General features: G+C 40.3%; 1 protein-coding gene across 1 annotated transcript in view; it reads left to right on the forward strand.

Moving 5' to 3' along the window:
• csmd2 (CUB and Sushi multiple domains 2) overlaps window positions 1–16,040 on the forward strand; it is an 81,795-nt gene that overhangs the window by 31,856 nt on the left and 33,899 nt on the right. Inside the window, exons 6-26 of the mRNA XM_061266718.1 lie at window positions 4,900–5,012; window positions 5,844–5,921; window positions 6,063–6,150; window positions 6,226–6,350; window positions 7,547–7,668; window positions 7,736–7,839; window positions 8,252–8,364; window positions 8,782–8,964; window positions 9,539–9,729; window positions 9,789–9,924; window positions 11,116–11,310; window positions 11,447–11,585; window positions 12,249–12,436; window positions 12,745–12,933; window positions 13,018–13,134; window positions 13,354–13,569; window positions 13,643–13,831; window positions 14,029–14,198; window positions 14,330–14,486; window positions 14,566–14,757; window positions 15,276–15,402. Of these exons, the coding sequence (XP_061122702.1) occupies window positions 4,900–5,012; window positions 5,844–5,921; window positions 6,063–6,150; window positions 6,226–6,350; window positions 7,547–7,668; window positions 7,736–7,839; window positions 8,252–8,364; window positions 8,782–8,964; window positions 9,539–9,729; window positions 9,789–9,924; window positions 11,116–11,310; window positions 11,447–11,585; window positions 12,249–12,436; window positions 12,745–12,933; window positions 13,018–13,134; window positions 13,354–13,569; window positions 13,643–13,831; window positions 14,029–14,198; window positions 14,330–14,486; window positions 14,566–14,757; window positions 15,276–15,402 (3,132 nt within the window). The remainder of the gene's footprint in view (window positions 1–4,899; window positions 5,013–5,843; window positions 5,922–6,062; window positions 6,151–6,225; window positions 6,351–7,546; window positions 7,669–7,735; window positions 7,840–8,251; window positions 8,365–8,781; window positions 8,965–9,538; window positions 9,730–9,788; window positions 9,925–11,115; window positions 11,311–11,446; window positions 11,586–12,248; window positions 12,437–12,744; window positions 12,934–13,017; window positions 13,135–13,353; window positions 13,570–13,642; window positions 13,832–14,028; window positions 14,199–14,329; window positions 14,487–14,565; window positions 14,758–15,275; window positions 15,403–16,040) is intronic.

Consider the following 16,040-nt stretch of genomic DNA (forward strand, 5'->3'; position numbering starts at 1 on the left):
AGTCCTTCTAATTGGATTTGGGTTTTTTCATGACAAATTGGCCACAGTCAGGTGTTGTGAAAAATGTTCCACATTTCCCAATTTTTTTTAAATCTATCATGAACATGACTTTCTCCTCCCTATTTGGTAGAACAATAATAAATATTAATAAACTTCTTGAAATAGATGGATGAAATATTATACATAATCCCAAAAGCCCAACACTATGTTAGCATTCTAAAATGACTTTTGGTCTGAGTGAATTGAAGGTTAATAGAACAAAAAAGGTGAAGTTGAACGTTCCCAGTCTGTAATGAAGTTTTAAAAAAGTCATTTTCAGTCAAGACACAAGATAAGATGATGCAGTATATTTTTGGAAATTTCCACTGCAAATATTTTAATTGCAACAATAAGAAAAGGAAAATTCCCTATAATATTTTGTTCACTCAAATTTAGGCTAGTGTTATGTAAACAAATTGGATCATTTTGAAAATGTCACAGCATGACACAAAAAAAAAAAGAATTGTGGCGAATAATGGCCGGTTGCAAAATGAATCATCAGTCTGTAAAAGTCCGACAAAGGGTTAGCAGTGTACACAACAAAGCATTTTTTTTTCTTGCACTACATCCTTTGCTGTTAAACCTTCCAGGATGAAAGTGAATGCATGAAGGGTTTTGTGTGTGACCCCCGTACCAATTAAATCGAACGTACACGATGCTGCTGTACAAGTGGGTGGACAACAGCGGAACACACAGATGATGCGTTCAAACGATTTTTTTCATTTATACCTGCCTGCTAGTGTCATTTTTCTCGCGTCACATCTTCTGTTTCCAAATCATCTTACCAGTTACTCCCTAATGCTTCAAAAACAATCCATTGAAAGTCGGTCATGCTGAAAATCAAACAATAGGCCAGCGAAAGCACACATTGTTCTCTGCGTAGGTGAAAAGCGGCTGAGTGGGGAGCCAGACGAAAATCACATTAGTTCCTCCGAGCAAGTTGTTGTCTTTGAATCCACAAATATAAACTCCTGATATGAAGTGTAAACGATCCCCTTGTGTCTCTCGAGCTGGAGCTGCTACGGTGAAGATTATTCTCGTTAGAACACGGCGGACACATTTATTGATAGAATATACTTTAAACTACCACTTTGTACGCTTTAACTACAATTCTCTCCATTCTATCCAACCTACTTAGTTTTAAGTCGTATTTGTTATATCAGCAGTTACGTGATTTAGAATAAAACCTAAGGGTTGTATCCCATATATAAATCACAAAGTTATGTCGGACTTTGGCGAATAAAAATGTTTAATTATAAGCACTTTGGGCGATAAAAGTGTCGGAAATTGATTAAGGCTTATTTTAACACACCCTGCAGATTGAGGCCAAGTGTGAAAGAAGACCGTATTGTTTCATTGATGGAAAAAGGCGGGTTGAATAATTATCCCTGAAAATAAATGGTGATGGTTTAACTGGTGACGATTATTTTTTTTTAGAATCCTGAACCCTGAAGTTGATTAGCTTCGTTGTATTATTTTGACCTTTATATATTGTTTGATGACTTCCTTGTCAGGAATTATTCTTTAAAAGGGAAAGTTCTGACTCGGCATTATTTGTCCATTATAAAAAGTGCACATGAGCAGATTGTATGGCAACAGTTTTATATGCCATTTAGTTTTACGAGTGTCAGTAAGTTACCGTTGCTAATGGGATGTTGTTAAATCAGGGACACGTTTAATGAGCGCAAGAACCTCCAAAAATGATTTTTAAGAGATTCTCGTTTGTTTCTATTCGTTACAGAGTTCAACCAAACGCAACAATAGACGACTTATAAAAGTCGGCTATTATCCGTTTACACCGATATTAGTATTTACAAGTTTGAGTAACACGCATCAAATAAAATATGTCAAGCTGTCTTTGTAAGGATTTTGGAACGACTTAAATCAGAACATTGACCTTGAACCGTTTCAATAGACGCTTTCATCTCGGCAATGTGCTCTCTTTTGTTTGCCTTGCTTCTCTGCATGTTTTCATTGCCGGCCAATTTGTCGCTGGTGGTTTATTTGTTTGTTCTTGATAAGCCGTCAGTTAAATACCCGGGGTGCGCTAATCAGTCCTTGAAAATGACATTTGTTTGAAAGTTACCATTAGATAAAAGGACCTGAAAACAATACTTGTAACATTTCGGTGCATTCATTTTAAGTTATAAATAATAAGTCTGGAATGGATTATAGTAAAAGAACAATTGTGCAGAGCAACCTCTTCCAAGCATACCCAAAGAGGGGAAGTGTATAAAACTCAAGCATGCATAATACGCACTCTTGCAAACTTTATTGGCTTTTAGATGCCAACTGGGTTGAAACACGTCATGGACTGCTTGATAACACCCTAAAATTTTTGTAACCCAAGTCATTAATCTTACTGGTGGCGAAATCAATTGCCGATTAAGTGGCATTGAAACCTCGACTTGCATGAATTGAGATGCTCGAGGTTTATGTTTCTGCGCTACGCATAGAAATGTATTTTTTCCACCATCTTGGGTTTTTTATTCCCAATGCGCTGTCCAGCATATATTTAACTTTAAATTCATGTGACATATTTAAGGCAGAGCAGATAGAAAAGAAACAGAGTGTTGCTCTCCCTGGAAGGAAATTTCTTTCAATCAGTGTCCATATCATATGTTCAGTGAAAGCAGAAAATTAGACCAGAAGAGGAACACAGGAATCCCTCTGAAGATTTAGCAAGACACCCTGCTGGGACCAAAAGTCTGCTTTTAAATTATACAAAAGCTACTGAAATAGAAGAACGGCTATTCTATATCTTTCTGACCAAGGGAGATGTAAGAAAAGAGAACATGTCGGCATGATGAAGTTCCAAAGTGGCTTATATGAAACAATACTGCCTCGAGGGCTTCGCGGCAAACTTTATCGGTTGATGGATTTTGTTTACCACGATCAAGAACTGATTGGCGGTTCAGTTGAAAGTTAAAACCTCAAGTGTATAGTGCATTTCCGCGACATCTCAAGGTCACAGCCAACACACTAAAACCGCCACCCCAGACTTTCCCACTGATTACTTTCACTGAAGGGATTTTGTGTGACTATCAGTGGCATACGGCCATTCCAGCGTGTCCGCATCCGCGATACTTCATCTGGATTAGCCTGTCCTGCGCTATAATACACATCATTAAAATGCCTAAAGTTTTGCTTTAAAGTCACCGTGACCCCTATTCCACTACACACACTTGCATACAGAGCAGACATCTGATTGATCTTGTAAAGTAGCTGCAATTATAAGCGACGTCCAGCCCGGGAACGGTCCCTCGACTTAACTAACCATGGCAACTCCCACATGTGAACAGGTTCATTAGATCCAGTCATGCCCCTATTAACACGTTTGATCCTGCTGTGGAACCAGTCACCTCTGACACCTAAACTCCACCCACTTCTTAGTTTGATTGCCGAGAATAGAGAACAGATGATGCAAAAATAACGCCACGCGAAAATTTTGACTGCATGAAAATGATCAGATCTATTTTTAACTACCGTGTTTTCCGCACTATAAGGCGCACGGGATTATAAGGCGCACCTTCAATATATGGCCCATTTTAAAACTTTGTCCATATATACGTCGCACCGAATTATAAGGCGCACCTTCAATGAATGGCCCATTTGAAAACTTTGTCCATATATAGTGCGGAAAATACGGTACCAACCCCTATCAAACCCACAGAAAGTGAGCTATACTTCTGAAAGCACCCTTAACGTGTCGCGTCCCATAATGGCGTGATATCCACCTTCAATCAAAAAACATCCTCGTCTTTCACCTTGCTCTGGACCAAAACATGTTTTATTGGACTAGAAATCATTAAAGAAGTCTCAGACACTGGAGCTCCGGGACCAAGCAAAAGAAAACTGATTTAGCGCCGTGCTCTCAAGACAATAATAAACTAATACAGGGAAGGTTCATTGGAACCATAGAAAGCACAAAGAAGCACGCCATCCTTCAGAAGACCTCCAACAGTCTGCTCCACACTAACTGCACTGCTCCCTGTAGTCCCCTTCATTTCCACACTTATATGTTACATGGGAAAAAAAAGTGGCGCAATCTGGGAAGAAACTGACAAATTTGTTAGGTGTTATGATGGGATGAACACTTTGTTATATACTTTATCGTTACTGCCACATTTTATGGGTTGCACAGGCTTGTTGTCACCTGAGTCTTTAGCTTTTTTTATTTGTCAGACTCTATTTAAGTTATTTTGTGCTCAGACTGCCGTGAGAGACAAATCAATGTGTTCGTTCTTTCTTATGATATTTCATTTTTATATAATATTATATTGCTACTGTTAGTGATCTGTGGGGGATCATTTAAAGCTAGTGAGTAGTGTGATCATGATCTGACTCTTTTCTATTCTCCTTGGCGATATAACACACACCCCGAACAAATATGGCCGTTCATATCGGTATTGCATCAGCTATCAAGTCCACTGTCGTATGATGCATACACCTGATTTTCAATTTTATCATGCATAAATAAATGCTAAAAAATAAAATGTATTACATAAAATATATTATATATTATATAAATAATATATATTACGAATAAATATATTAAAATAATATATAAAATAAATAAATTAAAATGTCACTACGGATAAATAAATTTAAAAAAAGGAAATATATTAAATAAAGTAAATTATGATTAAATATATTAAAACAAATATTAAAAAAAAAAAAAATGATACAGCTTGAAAGAGTCTATCAAGATTTCCCGAAGCACTTAAGCACTTGTGTCTTTTATTTAAGTGCATTCGGGTGCACAAGATGTGCTAACTAATCCGTTTGTGGCGTGCTTAAAAAGCTCTCAACATAATACTCAAAGGTACTCATCTCCGTTCTGTTTCGATGTACTTACAGGTTCACTGGCCCGAACCTCCCCTCTCCCATTATTAGCAGCAAGAACTGGCTTCGTCTGCATTTTACATCGGACGGCAACCACAAACTGAAAGGTTTCAGCGCTCAATACCAAGGTAGGATAATGTGAATGGCATCAAAATGTCCACATGTAGATTTTGATGAGCAATTTAAGATTTTTGGACTCTTTGTGGCTGCAAGAGCAAAATCTTAACCTATGAACTTGTGTCAAAAGATAATTCATAATATAAGAGGGCGACAGATCTGCTGAGTGTGTTCCGAGGGAAATAAAATATTAATGACCTTACTTTTCATTTTGTCCTACTCTCAAGAAGACTGAACATAGACGATGATGTCAAGGCCAGTGGAGAAAAACCTGATGGAAAACATTTTTGCTTTAATTTTCAGCGAAAATGAGCAAAAATATATTTTTTTCAATCTGCTCGTGTCATATAAATGTTTAATCTGCTTTTCATTCTAAACCATGTTTTCCATTTCATCCTGTGCACAGTAGATTTCATAATTATTTCTATTTTTAACTTTATATGTTCTGTACATTGAACAAACACGGATGCTAATGCCCAAATACCATCCTTCCGTTTCTTAACGTTTGCACTCATTATGTCTCTCTTTCACGGTTCCGCGTTTTACGAGACTCCGGTAGCAGCGCACGTTTCATGAACACACTGTCTTTATTCTCTTTTTCTGTCAGCGTCATCAGAAAGGCACACACTTTAGATGTCAAGAACTGACAAAGTCATCAAACTGAATGAGTATGAAAAAAGAAACAGAGAGAGTTTGATGAAGGTTTTTGAAATTCCTCTGCAAATATTCATTGACAGACGATGAGCATTTGTTTTCGGAGCAAATTTAAACAGGTTCCCCCCCCTCCTCAAGCAAAAATGATGCCACTCATAATGTTAGGATTTTTTTCTTCCCCTCTACAGTGAAGAAGATGACTGAGCTGAAGTCTCGGGGTGTCAAGATGTTACCGAGCAAAGACAACTATCACAAGATCTCAGTCTGTAAGTTTTTCACTAAAATATACAAAATAATATAAACAATAATAAAAAAATATATATAATAAAACATACAAAATAATACAATTAATAATACAAATAATAATAATATAAAAAATAAAGACATATTTTTGTTTTTCCCCCCAGTGTCTCAAATGGGTGTGGCACAAGGACACAACATGTGTCCCGACCCTGGCGTCCCAGATCGAGGCAAAAGAAAAGGCTCTGATTTTAGGTAAAACCAAAAACCGTGTTGAATATTCAAATAGGAATCTGAATATATCACCTGAACGTACGTCATCTGCCGCAGGCGAGGTGCCACCGTGCATTTCTCCTGTGACGAGGGTTATGAGCTGCAGGGCTCCAAGAGCATCAGTTGCCTGCGAGTGACTGACAGCTACGTGGGCTGGAGTGACGAACGGCCCATCTGTAGAGGCAAGTGTCTGGAGAACTGGAGGTCACCACAATATGCTCCAAATTTTACGTCATTTGCTTACTAAGTTTGCATCATTTGACTGACTAGTCTTTTTTTGCCATGTATTATTTTTATAAGGGTCATCAAGGTCAGAGCAAATATTATTAATCGCTTTGTAGCGGCTTCACTAAGTGTTTTACCCGGACTGGTTCAAGTCCTTTTAAATAATTTTTGGCACTTTAAAGGTACCCACGCACACACTTGCCTTGGAGCACTCATTGAAATTCTGCGTTAATTTGAAAGGATGTTTAACAGCTCCTCTATGCAGATCCCTGCAGGCCTTGATAACAAAAGTCACATTGTCCTTTGAAGGATTGGCTGCTTCAAAGTTTTCACTCCCTCTGCACTGAGGAGCCACATTGTTGTCCTAACAGATTGTTTTGATGTGTACACATTAGTTAGGCTTTCTTATGATTGCGTATCACTCTCTTGCATATACACAAATGTCAAAGCTCCCCTCTGGATGTGCCGATTTTCCAAAGCTGGAAATTTGGACGCTGCAATGCTCACAAGATTTATTATTATTGAATAGTATTTACGAGTTTATAGAACCAAATAGAAATATTTTTTTCTCCCTAAAGCTGCGAGTATTGTATATTGAGTATATTGAGCTGCATTATCAGTGGTGCAAAACCTTGAAGCTCCATTTTCGAAACGTCGCTGAGAAGGGAAGCATCTTACTTATGTCTGACATTATAAATGGAAGTCTCTGCGCTTTCACATAGTTTTATTTCCTCAAAGTTATGATTGTAATCATAAATCACAGTGGACACTTTGGCACGGCTTCAAGGATTTTCAGACAAGACATAGAAAGACAAAAAATAGGTTCCAGATTTTGTCCATGCTGCAATTATTATCAGTATGAACAGGAAAAAAAATATATACGGTTAAGAATTAACCCTCGAGGGAGTCCATATGCAGCTGATTTAACTCAACGAAGAGAACCAGATAATGATGTCCTAATACGATTGTAAGGATGTAAGGAATCCAATTTCGAAATGAGCCTTCCAGGCCTCATCACCAGCGAATCAGCCAAAGGCTTTTATGATTAACTTTATCTGGGCTGCACTTGGGTCAAGAAGTACTGGAGTCTAAATTTCTAATCTAATGCTGATCATTGCAGTTTCCTCGCTGATAATGATCTGTATTATTTTAGCCCCAATGTGTGGAGGTCAATTAAAAGGACCGAGCGGTGTCATGACGTCTCCAAATTATCCGGTCCAATACGACAACAATGCTAACTGCACTTGGGTCATCACTGCGACAGATACGTCTAAGGTAGGTGTCAATCGAAATAAATCGTCCAGCATTGATTATTTAATTTATTCTCATTGATGTTGTCTAGGTGATCAAGCTGACCTTTGAGGACTTTGACCTGGAGCGAGGCTATGACACACTGACAGTAGGGGATGGCGATGTGGTGGGGGACCAGAAAACCGTCTTTCACGTGTGAGTATCGACTCTGACCCACTCTGACTTCTCCCTTCCTAAACAACTTTGTTGGATTCTGCAATCCGTCGGTTTTATTATTATTCGCAGCATTTTAATTTTGGCAAAAATAATTCCCTCCATCCCCAATGATGCATGTGTGGCATTGTGTATTGTCATTATACAGCACCTTTTTTTATATTCTGACTAGCTTCCAATTGCCATCGCTGAATTTGGAACCCTTAATTACTTGCTCTTCATCTTGGCATTCCTACCTAATTAGAATTGAATGAAATTACTATTGAGATTGGGGCAAATTACTTCGGAGCCACTGACTGATTTCCCACTCACTAAGCCTCAACTATTTTATTTTCTCTTTCTTACGTTATAATGTCAGATAATGAATGAATATTAAAAGAAATATTTTTATTAGTCTGTCAGGTACCACCACTCCGGATCTGGTGGTCAGTACCAGTCATCAGATGTGGCTGAATTTCAAAACGGATGATACCAGCGGATCTCTGGGCTTCAAGGTTTCTTACGAAGGTAAGTGCTGCTTGAAAGGTTTTTGCAATATCAGCATTGTCAAGTGTTCATTGTTTGATGGAAATGAAGCTAAATGGCTTATTTTGACGACTCACTGAAGGGTGATCAAGGTCAAGTTGTGCAAGTTTTTCAAGTGTCTGCAGCTTTCTGAATCCATTTTTACCTTACCCCGCATTGCAAGACGTCTCCCTGGCCCAAAGATGTTTGTTTTCCATCAGTAAAAATAACCCAGAAAGTGGAACAGTATGCAGAAAGCAAATGTAATTAAAACAATGAGTTCTGCTTAATGAAGGAGAAGATATGCTTTGAATTCTTTCAACTCGCAAGTCTAATTTGCATCCTGAAACCCTCTCAAAATAATTTACCCCAGAAAAAAACATTTCAACACAATTTTTTGTTTTGTTTTGTCTCCACCAGAAATTGACCAAGGCAGCTGCGGTGACCCCGGCATCCCCGCTTACGGTAAACGCGAGGGGACAGGTTTTCGTCACGGTGACAGGCTGTACTTTGAATGCTTGCCTGCTTTTGAGCTGGTGGGAAAGAAGAACATCACCTGCCAGAAGAACAACCAGTGGTCGGCCAAGAAACCCAGCTGCGTTTGTAAGTTCGTGTTTTCGCATGAACACAATGAATTTGTCTACATTAATATGCATGACGGTTGTGGATGAGCGCTGGCTTGTTGCATAATAAATGGTCGGATTAGCTCGGCAGTTTGCAGCAATGTGAATTTTCCAACAACATGTTGGGTTGGCTTCCCAATTATTGCAAAGACAAATGGAGGAAGTCAAGGAAAGGTAAATAATTCCAATTGCTGTATCACTCATAATCTGGAGATAAACATTTGATTTGGGGAGATAAACACAAATTATAGTTGACACACAGAAATGACAGTGTTGATTAAATTTAGCTTCAGCAAAATCTTGTTTATTGACTAAATTTGAGTTTAGGAAATAACACAAATGAACACTGACGGATTGTCATCTGCACCAGTGCTGTTGCTATTTTAAGCAACCCACTGTTGGCATTTCTGCCATGAAATATTCGCTACAGATCTTAGCTAATGCTGTTTCTCAGGCAACGTGGCTTGAATTTTTTCCAAGCTAATACCAAGACATGCTCTTGATGAACCCGATGTCGTCAACGCTAAAAAATTCTGTCTCGTCCCTCTTTGCAGTTTCCTGTTTCTTCAACTTCACCACACCCTCGGGAGTTCTTCTATCCCCAAACTACCCGCAAGAGTACGGCAACAACATGCATTGTGTTTGGTTGATCATAACCAACCCGGAGAGTCGAATCAATTTGGCTTTCAACGACCTGAGCATGGAGAAACAATTTGACTTCCTCTCTATTAAAGATGGCGGAAAGGTAATTTGACCTTTAATCCAAAACTTTTCATCATTCTGATAATCTTTGTCTTTTGCCAGGCTGAGTCTCCAATCCTGGGCACCTTCTCGGGCGACGTTCTGCCACCCCCAATAACCACCAGTGCCCACGTCGCCCGGCTCGAGTTCTTGACCGACCACACGTACACCAACCGAGGCTTTAACATCACTTTTACGAGTAAGCTGATCAAAGCCTCGCTGGAATTTTAATATTTGAGATACTTGTCAATGCATATGCAAATGAAGCTCATAAATCAAGTGAGCTAACAATGAGTCACCCATATCTGCAAAACTCCTCTACCTCTGCGGCAAAGCTTTCACACTGCAAGTGACTCCAAGAAAATGACAAACTCGCTTTCTTTTTTGTCTATATAGAGGCTTGACGTCAAAATAAATCTAGAACAATGACAAAGCATCCTTTGCCGACAAACATTGCAGCAGCGCTCATTATATTCTATTCTGGGTCGCTGCTGACTTGGTAGGAAATATCCAGATGGTTTTGGCAAACCTGTTAGCAGGATATACTCTACTGTAGTCTTTTTTTTTTTTTTTTCGCAGGATTGTTCCAGCTGTTACATATGCACAAGTGTGTAATTCATTGGAATGATTTGAATTTTATTATTTATTATTTTATTATTTATTGGAATATTATGGATTATATTTGAATTTTTGAAAGTAAAAGAACTTTGACCTCAGAATTATTTTCAAAATATTTTGTTGTCAAAATTGCCTTTAAACTTAATTCACTTCATTTTTGTTTGATAGTGTGTATGTCAATATAACAATTCAAAGTCATATTCTCAACAACAATTTAAAAATGATTCTGACCTTTACAAAGACACAAAGCAACACAAATCCCCTTTTCGCAGAAAGGGACTCCCCAATGGAATTGTGAAAAGCACATGGCGGCTCATGAATTATAATGAGAAAGTTGTACGAGGTGAATATATAACGAATACAGCCCGCTGACAGGAGCTGTCAATTGAAGGTTTCCGTTGAGTTCTAGAGGACAATGTCATCTGACTACAAGACAGTTTTTTTTCCCGCCCATCATTCACATTAATTAAGGAAACGTCAAACTGCATGGCGGCCATTTTGGCTGTGTTAATAAATAACAGCATGATGGATGATGTGTGGCTCACACTTTGTTTGGGTTCAATGGATCCATGTGGGGATTCATCAACACCTAGCTGCGAAGTTAGTGTGAAAGTAGCACAGGTGATGGATTGGATAACTCGCCTTTGTTCCGAGGTTTTGACTCAAATATCTAAACCTCACAACAAGCAAATGTTTCGGATTAGACTTTTGCAAGATTCAAATAGTCAGCGGAGGTTTGTTGTGCCTAAAACTCTTCTGGATTTTATTACAGCATTTCGCCACAATGAGTGCCCCGACCCGGGAGTCCCAGTTAACGGGAAACGCTTCGGTGAGAGTCTTCAGCTGGGAAGTTCCATCACATTCCTTTGCGAGGAGGGATTTGTTAAAACCCACGGCTCGCAAACTATATCGTGCATCCTCAAGGATGGCAACGTGGTTTGGGACAATGCTGTTCCCAGATGTGAAGGTGAGAAATATATATTGAGAAACACATATGTTCCTTTGGAAATACGGTTCATCTTAAGGTGACCAATTTGCATTTGCAGTAAAAGAAATGAGATGAAGCTCATTCCCATCTCCTGTCTTGTCTTTCGTTCTTGTAGCCCCCTGCGGAGGAGAGTTGAAGGCTCCCACCGGGATCATTCTCTCCCCCGGCTGGCCAGAACTCTATAAGGAGGCTCTTAACTGTGAATGGATCATTGAAGCTCCTCCAGGCTACCCCATCAAGATCATATTTGACAAGTCAGTCATACAAATGTTGCCATGTCATCTTTTTTTCGAGTGATCTAGTATTGTGTAAAGACCCCTCCCCCTCACCCGCCGCCACTCAATGAGATATTTTATTGAATAAGTCCTCATAAGTTTTTGATCCCTTTATATGATACTCAATCCCTGAGGGATCGCCACGTTCCTGCACCAACAGGAATCGGCGTGCACGCATGCAAGTTGTTATGCAGGCATTTTCTATGCAAGTATCTGTCAGGGGACATTTTGAAGATGGGGGGGGTCTAATCTGCTGTGATGGTTGTGTGCAAGAGTGAGAGACAGCGAGAGAGCGAGAGAGGGAGTTGTCGGATCAAACGCAACATTAGCGTTTTACCGAGGCTCATCCTCGTGTCCTCATCTCGTGCCTTGATAGCACGGCATGAAAAATGAATCCAACATAAATGTTTGTTCGTCTATCATTTTTATGTCACATCAATAAAATATCACAAAACACTTCATTTAGATAACACAGCTCCGAGTCACTGCAATTTATTCGGGTCTTTTGAAGATGAAGTGCTTTGACTTGAAAAAAAAAAAAAACACAATGGGAATGAGCACACGCGGGGAAACATACCAAATGCGTGCAATGAATCTGGAAAAAGAATTCGGATATTTAAATGTTTTTTTCCTCGTCTTCAGGTTCCGCACTGAGGTCAACTATGATGTCCTCGAGGTCCGCGATGGCCGCTTTCCCTCTTCACCCCTGATTGGAAGTTACCAGGGCACTCAAGTTCCTCAGTTCCTCATCAGCACCTCCAGCTTCTTGTATCTCCTCTTCTCCACCGACAAAAGTCACTCCGACATCGGTTTCCGAATACGCTACGAAAGTAAGCCCTAGTAAATTGAAATTGGCGCCCTGAGATCATCTTGTTGGTCTCCCAGTAATTTTCCCTTTGCAGTTCCTCTGTAGGTAAATCTTTGCAAAGTATGAATAATTTATGCCCACTCATGTGGAAACATTGCAGAGTGGAAAAAGAAGACTAAAACTTCTCGGCGGTTTGTCGAAAAAGGATGCTACGCTAAATAATTAATTGGGACTGCTTTCAAAAAAATCGTGCCGCATTTAAATATTCTGTGTGCCTCGATTGACCGAATTCAGTAAATTGTTTTGCACGTGTCCCTTGGTATTTTTTAGCTTTGCAGCTGCAGTCAGATCACTGCGTGGACCCGGGCATACCCGTCAACGGACTCCGCCACGGAAATGACTTCTACGTGGGAGCTCTGGTGACATTCAGCTGTGACGCCGGCTATACGCTCAGCGATCCGGAGCCTCTGGAATGTGAACCCAATTTTCAGTGGAGCCGGCCACTGCCTAGCTGCGATGGTACGGTCCAAAATGTTGACCCCAAGTGACAATTTGCTCACCAGGGAGTCAACTTGTTTTATTTTATTCTTATTTTGACACCAGCACTTTGCGGAGGTTACATCCAGGGAAACTTTGGTACCATCCTTTCTCCGGGCTTCCCCGATTTCTACCCGCACAATCTCAACTGCACTTGGATAATCGAGACCTCTCACGGCAAAGGTGAGCAGATCTGTCGACAGTCGGAATCCATTACAATGTCATCTCGCTTCCATCTTAAGTGTCCTTTATGTGTTGCCGAACAAGCTGTCATGTAAGAGAAGCACTGATTGGCTAGCCTAAGGCGACAACGCCGGCGGAATAGCATGACCATTACACTGACATTTTTTTTCTTTTATATAAACTAAATGAACATCACTTTTTACCTCTTGTGCCTTGAAGGTGTCCAGTTTAACTTCCACACGTTCCATCTGGAGAGCCCTCACGACCATTTATTGGTGACAGAGAACAGTAGCTTCTCGCAGCCTCTTTGGAGATTGACAGGCTCCACGTTGCCTCCGCCTCTCAGCGCCGGACTTTTTGGGAACTACACGGCTCAGATTCGCTTCCTCTCGGACTTCTCCGTTTCGTACGAGGGGTTCAACATCACCTTCTCTGGTGAGTTTTGTTACACTAATCAGCAGATGTGATGATATCTTGTTTGTATTAATATTTGTGTTTTTTTTTCCAGAATATGATCTGGAACCATGTGAAGATCCGGGAATCCCGCCTTACAGTACCAGAAAGGGTCTTCAGTATGGAGTGGGTGATGCCCTCATCTTTTCCTGTTTCCCGGGTTACAGACTGGAGGGTCCAGCAAGAGTGGTGTGCTTAGGGGGTCGGAGGCGGGTCTGGAGCTCCCCTCTGCCAAGGTGTGTTGGTAGGTGGTCACAAACTTTATTTTAGATCTCCCTTACATCTGCATGCCAACAATGTGACTCCACACATTTCGTGCATTGAGTTACAATCATATAGCGATTGACATGTTCTCTGCTCTCTCCCAACCCCCCCCTCCCCCTTCCTACTCTTCTTTTGCGCTGTCCTGTCGGTCTCCCCGTTGCCTCTCTTTCTCTCTAGCTGAATGCGGCTCCTCCGTGACCGGCATGCAAGGGGTGCTGCTCTCCCCCAACTACCCCGGTTACTACGGCAACAACCACGAGTGCATCTACTCCATCCAGACGCAAGCGGGGAAAGGTATCCAGCTCCGAGCGCGAGACTTTCGACTGGAGGAGGATGATAACATCAAAGTGAGACATGAGACCCCCCACACACACACACACCCTTCTTTGCGTATTTCCAGTTATGTTAGCGAGGACAGCTTGCTCACTGTTGATCATCTTAATAAAGCTTCCTTCCTTTATTATTATTTTTTATACAGGTGTTTGATGGCAGCAGTAATTCGGCTCGTCTGCTCGGAGTGTTTACGGGCAATGAAATGCTTGACACAACCCTGAACTCCACCTCGAGCTCCATGTGGCTGGAGTTCATCAGCAATGCAGATAATACCAGCAAAGGCTTTGAGCTACACTTCACCAGTGAGCAACAATTTGATGATAAGGCGCAATGTTAAGTGCACCTTTAAGAAACCACAATCCTTGTTTGAATTCTTCACAGGCTTTGAGCTGGTGAAATGTGAAGATCCCGGCGTCCCCCAATTTGGCTACAAGCGAGAAGACAAGGGTCATTTTGCAGGGAGCACCGTGTCGTATAGCTGCGACCCTGGCTACACTCTAAAAGGCCCCGAGGTTCTCACTTGCCTGAGGGGGGAGAGGAGGGCATGGGACAGCCCCTTGCCACTTTGTATCGGTGAGTCGGATCGGTCCTGCTTGAAAATGTCTGGCTTTATTTGCTAATATGCACAGCTGGTGATCCTCAGGCAAACGTCTGGTCATAATTTCATGGTCGAGGTTATAAAATGCCGGATATTTGGTGTTTGTACCCTCTGGCTCTGGAGTGAAGTGCATGCAGCGAAAATCCATTTTCATTTATTTTGGTTCATTCATTCATTCATGGTGATGTTGCTAATGTTTTTCCTTTTATATTTCTCTAAATCTCTGATGTTTCTTTACCTTTATTATTATTTTAGCTTCACTCTCAGGGCTCTTTATTGTGGTCTTTGTGTCTCACTCATAGCCGCTTGTTGTATGTCTGCACAATTTTCCTGTTCGTAATTGTTATAATTCTTCCGTTGCCGTTTGTGCTCGGTAAGGAGCTATTATGATCTCAGCAAAGTAGCACTTGTATTCCTCTTGTCTGATGAGATGGCACAGAAAATATGAAGAAACTACTCGCAATTTTAAATATATATTTTGTTCTTTTTCTAGCTGAATGTGGGGGGACTATTAAGGACGAGGCCACCGGTAGGATCCTGTCTCCAGGTTACCCAGCCCCATATGAACACAACCTGCACTGCGTGTGGACTCTCGAGGCCGCTCCGGGAAGCACCATTAGGTTTGAACAATGCTCCTTTGGTGGACTCGCTACTCGTTTGATTACGTTCTTGGCTTTTGTTCAATGTACTTCCATTTGTGCTGTGGTGCACACACATCACTCACACCCGCTGTTATCAATCACCGGTGAGCTGATATTGGCCTGTCGTTGACTTCATTCTAGGTGGAAGAATTGCCACATTGAATTTGCTTGTCTTAGGAAGAAAAAATAAATTAAATAAATAAATAAATAAATTAAAAAAAATATATATATTTATATAGATATATATAGATATATACATATCTATATATATATATATATAGATATACGTATATAGGACTGTCTCAGAAAATTAGAATATTGTGATAAAGTTTTTTTATTTTCTGTTATGCAATTAAAAAAAACAAAAATGTCATACATTCTGGATTCATTACAAATCAACTGAAATATTGCAAGCCTTTTATTAATTAAATTTTTGTTTTTTAATTGCATTACAGAAAATAAAGAACTTGATCACAATATTCTAATTTTCTTAGACAGAATATACATACCGTAATTTTCGGACTATAAATCGCACCGGAGTATAAGTCGCACCAGCCATTAAATGCCCAAAAAAGTGAAAAAAAAGCCCCATATATATGTATATATGTCGCTCCTGA

This window comes from Syngnathus typhle, linkage group LG20, assembly GCF_033458585.1.
Source record: "Syngnathus typhle isolate RoL2023-S1 ecotype Sweden linkage group LG20, RoL_Styp_1.0, whole genome shotgun sequence".
Lineage (NCBI taxonomy): Eukaryota > Metazoa > Chordata > Actinopteri > Syngnathiformes > Syngnathidae > Syngnathus > Syngnathus typhle.